The following is a 7,720-nucleotide window of genomic DNA, read 5'->3' as shown; positions in this document are numbered from 1 at the left end:
ATAGACATTTTTTTTTTGGTAAAGGTAGATTATCCTATAAGGAATCTTGTATTACATTTTAAAATCTTAGATTTAAAAAGAAAAATTTTTATGAATTTATAACTCGAAATAATTTGCAAATTTTCGTGATTTTTCCATATTTTGTCATTTTTTGAACTTTAAATGCTTATAAAAAAAAACTGTGACTAACGATTTTTAATATTTTTCATCTGCCTTTGAAACAATATACTAGGAGCCTTCTATTAAATTTTCAAGCTTTTTTGATAAACAAATAAAATTTTATTGATATTTTTAGAAAAAAAACTAAAAAAAAATGAAAACTGACAATGTCCGTAAAGAGCTCAAAATAAGTCAAAATATTTTGAAAATTTTATCGTGTATAGAAAATGGAAATGTAAACATTCAGTCAAAATTTCATGCATCCACGGTCATTTTTTTTAAAGTTAAACCAAAAACCAAAATCGATTTTCTCGAAAACAGATTTTGCGTAAAAATTCCCGTTTTTCCTTAATTTTTCTTTTGTTTTTCCCGGCGCTTTTGAAAACCACTGGGAAATTTAAATTTTGACCTCCCCAATGCACCAACGATATTCACTTTCTGATCGAACAAGATACTGAAGTTGAAAATCGTAGCATTATTTCGACTACTTATCGTGTACACAGACACAAAAAAAATAAAAAAAAAAATAAAAAAACACACATCATTGTAAAATCAATACATTCATCGTTTCACTCAGAATCTAAAATAATTGACCTGAAGTAGGTACCTATAATAAATTCCAAATTAATCATATCACAATATCCATCAAGTAACGCATCATACATTAACAACAAACCGTGGTACTATCATAGATATATAATAGTATATTTTAGAAGTTTCAAGTACCCACGAATAATATTATACAATAACAACAAAACAACTAAAAAAGTTATTCCAAGTTTTTTAATATGTAATTTCGTCCAAATTTGAGCTTATAATAACTATAAAAATGAAATGTGATTATGTATTTTTTAGATTTTTTGATAACAGAATTAACTACTTACGTGGAATCTTGTTTTAAATTTTCAATCCTTAAATATAAAAGTTGAACATTTTATAGATTTTTAACTACAAAATAATTATTCAATTTTAAATTTGATACATTTTGTCAAAAGTCGATCTTTAAATGCTTATAAAAAAAAATTGTGCCTATGTATTTTTAATATTTTTCAACTGCTATTGTAACAATATATCAGGAGCATTGTATTACATTTTTACACTTTTTGGCCCAACAGATAAAACTTAATTGATATTTATAGAAGAAAAAAAACTAAAAAAATTGAAAACTGAAAATGTCCGTAAACAGCTCAAAAATAGTGAAATTATTTTCAAAATTTTATCGTATATAGAAAATGCTAATATAAACATTCAGTGAAATTTTCAAGTATCTACAGTCATTCGTTTCTTAATTAAAACAAAATAAGAAAATTATTACGTGAGAAATCGAGTGAATATCAAATGTTGTAAAAATATGAATTTCAAACGCTCATAAAAATTTAATTTGACTTTCTTATAGACATTTTTTTTTTGATAAAGGTAGATTATCCTATAAGGAATCATGTATCACATTTTAAAATCTTAGTTCTAAAAAGAAAAATTTTTACGAATTATAAACTCAACATAATTAAGTAATTTTCGTGATTTTTCCATATTTTGTCAATTTTTAAACTTTAAATGCTAATAAAAAAAAACTGTGACTAAGGATTTTTAATATTTTTCAAATCTCATTGTAACAATATAGTAGGAGCCTTGTATTAAATTTTCAAGTATTTTTACTCAACAAATAAAGTTCTGTTGACATTCATAGAAAAAAAAACTAATTAAATTGGAAACTGGAATTGTCCGTAAACAGCTCAAAACAAATCAAAATATTTTGAAAAATGTATTATGTATAGAAAATGGAAATATAAACAACCAGTGTAAATTTCATGTATCTACAGTCATTCGTTTTAAAGTTACACCAAAAACCAAAATCAATTTTCTCGAAAACAGATTTTGCGTAAAAATTCCCGTTTTTCCTTAATTTTTCTTTTGTTATAAAAAAAACACACATCATTGTAAAATCAATACATTCATCGTTTCACTCAGAATCTAAAATAGATGAAATACTACGACAAACGTGTGTAGTAGTGTGCGTCGACACTCCGTTTTTATATTGTATTAAAATAAAAAACCCTAGTATAAGTTGATACACATTATTATATACAGATCGAACGCACAACGCTTTTGTACAGTTTCCAATACGGTGTAGGTATATCGGTATATGGTATGAATGTATAATAACAATAATAATATATGGTTTTAACCGGTATATATTCACCTACGGAGGCCTCACATTTCATTGTCGTATAACGTTTCTCCACGAGTGACAGAATCACATTCGGAAACAAAGTTCATTTTATTATAATTGTAATAAACCTACACTGTTTTGTGCATATTGTATGACTTACCTACAGCCTACCTGTATACACGACTCATTAGCGTTATTTTATTTTAAAAATAATTTTCAAAATCGGCTATCGCCGAAATCTCTTAAATTTGTTATAAGTACCAGTGTGGTGCGGTACAGTTCTCTTTGTTTAAACCAAATATAATTTTGTCGCGAGGTGAAATTTTTTTTTATTCCAATTGTTTTTTTTCATAAAAATTTCTCAATCGTATCATAGTCATGTACCTATGTATAGACGTGCGTTCGTAATTCGTATGTCATAAACTCAATGATGATGGCAATCGAAAGTTATACCTATATGTATATTATTATTATTCGTTTTATTGGTTATCGATCTTTTTTCATATACTTATGCCATTAATACAAGCACTGTCGTCAAGTATATAAGTACTAAAATCGTATTATTTTTTTTAATTTATGATAAATTAATTTAGATATTCTAGAGTATAAAAGTAAAGAAATTGAATACTTAAAATACTATAATAGTATTCCTCGTAACTCAAAACTACTATTTAAAAACTAGTTTAATTTATTTAAATCGGTTTTACATCGAATCCGATTTGACCTCGTACAGCAGGTAGATGTGTTTTTCAAACCTTTTATAGTGTTTGTAAAAACAATCGTTGAACTCTCTCTTTCCATAGACGATTAAAACAATCGGTCCGTTCTCGAATAAACGCGAGCACGCCATTTAATACAACAATGATAATGTACGAATTGCTGCCATAGCCGCGGCAGCAGACAACCTCTTTCCAGCGTGCCCATGACTCGAGTATAATAATGATGACATTTATTCTAATATATACAACCCTCTCGTTTTCCGGGACGCGTTTAAATTGAAAACAAAACTACGTACAAAATTTAAACATACACTCGCGTGGAAGTCGTTCGGAGGACGCATGTTATATAATATATATTGTCCAAGGCACGGCGATTTCTCGCGACAATAATAACTTATATCGCTGTAAAAATACGCATAAAACGCGCCGCCGGGTCTGCAGCAGCTGACGGCTTATACCACCACTATCCCTCCCTCGAGGGGTGTATGCGGATTTCCCGCCAAACTCGTCGCGCCGTCATAATAAAATGCCGTACAGCACACCCCTGCTATGTATGCTTACTTGCATTGACGTATATCCTATGTACACAATACACATACATACATGGGCATATTATGGTCTAGCCACCGCGTGACTATACGAACGTGAAATATCACGTTGTCGAGCAATGCCCAAGGGCACGAAGACGTGTTGCCGTGGCAACTCCCCTATTCAACAGGGTGGCGGTGGCGGTGATATCACCTCTCCCCGCCACCGTAAACCGATTCGTCAGCTGTTCGACACACAAGTACACACACGCTCCTAAATTACTGAGCGCGTTTTCTGTATTATAATGTAAATATTATAAAGTAATAGTATACCACTGTGACGCGTGGCGGACGCGTGTCGGAAACGTCGTCCGGAATGGACGTTCCCGTCTTTGATATAATAATTACAATAATAATATAACCATATTAGTGATTTACGATCGCACGTCGTCTGTAGCTCTGTAAAAATAACCATAATAATCATAAATAACATAAATAATATTTTTTTTATTTGTTCCGTCTTTAGAATTTCCAATTCCAATCATGGACGGCGAGATCGCTGCAGCCGCCGCCGGCGCGGACGATGAGATACCCGCCAAGGTCCCGTTGAACTTGAACGTCGAGGAAACAGTGGGAGGTTGTGGTAGTGACAGCGGTGTGGACGTGACACCGGCCGTGTCATGTGACTCAAGCCTAGCGTCAGGCTGTTACGACCCCTGCAAGAGCCCGCTGGGTCCGTTCAGTCCGACCGAAACTGGTGGCCCGTCCTCGTTACCCTGTTACCCGACCGCCATCAGCTACAGCAGGCCGTCAACGCCGACTTGGCGAAGGTCCGCTGATCGGCAGCCGTGCAAGCTACCGGGAAGCATGTCGTCGTCGTTCCACTTTGAGACAGCCAGGAACAGCCCGCCCAGAGTGGAGCCGCCGAAGAAGACCGACCTGAATGCGGCAGCCAAACAGTCCAAGGTCTCGACGGTCAAGAAGTTAGTCAGCACGTACGACATGGTCAAATCGCTGGACAAGTTCGCCACGTTACCCAGGCGGAGAAGGAAGTCCAAGGAAAATCTCGCGGTCACCTCTGCTACGCCGGCTGGTACCACGGTCGCCCCTACGACGCCCAGGGAACCCAGTCTAAATCGGGCGGCCAGTCTGAGGAGAAAGCACATCGAACAGGGTGCTCTCGCCCACCTCAACGGTGTTGGAAGTGGTGGTGGTGGTATTGGTAGTGGTACTATTGCCGGTACCACATTGCCGGTGAAACCAGCTCTTCCAAAATCCACTAGGCCGCCACCGGTTGCCTCCAGGACGAAGATATACCACGAGGTGTGCTCGCAGACCTACCTGACTAGCGAAGACATCACTAAAGTGTTATCGGGCAGTATATTGCCTCCGGTCGAAAACAGGGTTGAAACTAATGACGCCGAAGTACAGGTTGGTTATTATTGTTCTTATTTCTTGTTCTTATCCTCGTACTTACATGTTAATCAATTATATCCTTCTCTGTAAGAATTTTGCAATCGATTTTACGTATTTATCAATGTCTAGGTCGATTTAGTGGAGAAAAGGATCAATGCACTTGAGACTGAGCTAAAGGAAAAGACTGAACAATTAGACTGTAGAACAAAAAAATTCAATGAACAACAAGAGTGCCTTAAAAATTTACAAGAACGGCTGAATCATGATGATTTGGACACATGTAGACAAATTGATGCTTATAGTCTTCGACTATGCAACATTTTTCAAATAAATAGTAATATTTGTTTTATTTTTGTCTTTAATATCAAATTTTTAGCTTTTATGTATTTTTACAGATTGCTTGGATCCATCGCCTTCAAATATCTTAGAAATATTGGAGAATCAAGTGACTACCACTTCCTCGGTGATCAATGAACAGCAAAAAGAACTCAACCACCTTAAAACTCTTTGCACTTCTTTACATAGAGTAAGTTACAATAGGTGTATATTATTAAAATATTTATAATATATATATATTGATTTTGGTGTTTACTTCTACTATAGGATTTAGAAAAGAGCTATGCAGCTCAAAAGTCACTTTTACAAGCAAATCAAGCTTCTGAGATGGAATCCTCTGAAATTCAAGACTTTTTGCAAGCTGAGAAGGCTATGCTTTCAGACACAATTAAGGAACTAGAAAAAGAAGTATGTTATTTGTGATATGTTGTAATTTATTTCTTTAAACTAGCACCAATCAGTTGTATTATGCCTAATGAAAACATGTAAATGTAAAATATTGTGACCATGATTGGTGTAATATAATAGCTTTAACTCATTAACTTTTTAACCTAATGGACGGTTCTCATTACAGGTCAAGGATTACAAAGAACAATTGGTTGTAAAAGGGAAAGAGGCTTCCAAAACTATGGATCAATGTACACATTTAGTACGGATATCTGAACAACGAAGACAAGAGAATTTGTCACTACAAGCAAAAATGCGTGTAATGGAAAATAAAAGTCGTGAATTATTACAACAACAAGAAGCAACTGTGTCAAGTGCTGTTGTAGGTCTGTCTGGATTAGGCGGTCGTCTCGATGCACTGTTGGATAGACTCGTAAAATCTTATTCCATTTCAGAAGTTGATATTGAAGTATATACTTATTACTTTTACTGGAAGTCTACTATTTGTCAATTAAATAATTATTTTGTACTTGATCAATCATAGGATGAAGTATACTTCAATGAAGCATATACAAATGGAGACAGCAGCAGTGATTCTGAACAAATCAATAGTTCATCCAATAAGTCTGACTCCAAAAGCCTTATGTCTGCTATTGTGTCTGCTATTAAATCAGCACCAACTAACTGGCATAAAGGGAAAATCGATAAAAACTTTACAGGTAAAAATTGTTGATATTAATTTATATAGTTATTTATTTTTTTATTTCTAATTCTATACCTAATCAATGAACTTTATTTTTCAGCCAGTACAAAATCCCAAGAATCTCCATGTTCTCCTAAACCACCATGTTCTCCTAAGAAACGTCTACAAACGTCAGAATCTATGAAAGAATTACAAAGAACATATCATTCTCCCATTTGTAAACGAAACGGATCAACTGGTGACCTATTATCACAAAATGATTCCTTAGACGGTATAGGTTTTATTCATTATTTTATAAAACTAACCAATTTAAAAAAATTTGTATTTATATTATTAACAGGTCCATATTGTAATAATTTTTGATTAATCTGTAGTAATTGTTCATTCTTTGATTTTAGATTGTAGTGATTTACAATCGGCCGAAAGTGAATCCCTGAATAATCTGTCAGAGGCCATAGTAGCTAGACAACAATTGGAGTTGAGCATGAACAATACTAGCACTGGAAACTTTGATTTTGAATTTTTGGAGGACTTCCGAGCACCAGATGCTGATCTCTTAGACCAAGTGATTGACTTGGACAATACGGTCACCAAGTTGTTGAAAGTCATCACTCTTGTTCAAACAAACAGCAAAGAACAACATCTACATGCAGAGAGGTTAATATATTAAATTTTATATTTCAGAAAAATTTAATTTGGATTAACTTTTATAATTATTATTTTTAGACATGAAATCAAATACACAAATGGTGTCAATGGTAAAAGCAGACAGTATTCCTCACAGTCCTCATTGATACACGACAGTGATGAGTCAAGTTATAAACTGCCACCAATAGTGCCTATGCAGGAACTAAACTCAAGCTCACCAAAAGCTTTAAACGGAATTATGTGATGACTAGTTTTAATTTTTGCACTATTCATATGTGTTTTATTTTTTTTTTCTATGTATAAATATTACATTAATATTATTTTAACCATCTATTATTATATAATAGAATATTATATTTGTTTAAATCTGTGTTGAATAAGTTATTACTGTAAGCGCACACATTATGTGTTATTCCTAATTTGTATTATAGAGTCAAAGTCATCTCTGTTGCAATTCAAGTGACCATATAGCACGTTGAATTGATTCCAATATATTTTATTGCTAAATGCAATAAAACAGAGTAGCGTGACAATACATGACAATGTGTTATTTTGCCAATTCGAGGACAGATAAATAAAATAACATTCACACGCTTCCATGTCATAGTTGTGTAGGTATACTTCATCTACTTTGTGAGATTTAAAACTAATAAAA

At 33.6% G+C, this 7,720-nt stretch overlaps 1 protein-coding gene across 1 annotated transcript in view; it reads left to right on the top strand.

Annotated features, from left to right (window-relative positions):
• LOC100169471 overlaps window positions 1-7,322 on the top strand; it is a 29,613-nt gene extending 22,291 nt beyond the window's left edge. The window contains exons 2-10 of the mRNA XM_001944638.5: window positions 4,102-5,006; window positions 5,121-5,325; window positions 5,387-5,517; window positions 5,595-5,735; window positions 5,902-6,183; window positions 6,259-6,433; window positions 6,518-6,688; window positions 6,816-7,074; window positions 7,144-7,322. Coding sequence (XP_001944673.1) covers window positions 4,119-5,006; window positions 5,121-5,325; window positions 5,387-5,517; window positions 5,595-5,735; window positions 5,902-6,183; window positions 6,259-6,433; window positions 6,518-6,688; window positions 6,816-7,074; window positions 7,144-7,309 — 2,418 coding nt within the window. The 5' untranslated portion in view covers window positions 4,102-4,118 and the 3' untranslated portion in view covers window positions 7,310-7,322. The remainder of the gene's footprint in view (window positions 1-4,101; window positions 5,007-5,120; window positions 5,326-5,386; window positions 5,518-5,594; window positions 5,736-5,901; window positions 6,184-6,258; window positions 6,434-6,517; window positions 6,689-6,815; window positions 7,075-7,143) is intronic.
• The last annotated feature ends 398 nt before the right edge of the window (window positions 7,323-7,720 follow it).

This window comes from Acyrthosiphon pisum, chromosome A2, assembly GCF_005508785.2.
Source record: "Acyrthosiphon pisum isolate AL4f chromosome A2, pea_aphid_22Mar2018_4r6ur, whole genome shotgun sequence".
NCBI classification, from domain to species: Eukaryota; Metazoa; Arthropoda; class Insecta; order Hemiptera; family Aphididae; genus Acyrthosiphon; species Acyrthosiphon pisum.
Note: the sequence above shows the minus strand (reverse complement) of the source record. Positions and strands in the feature narration are given on the sequence as shown.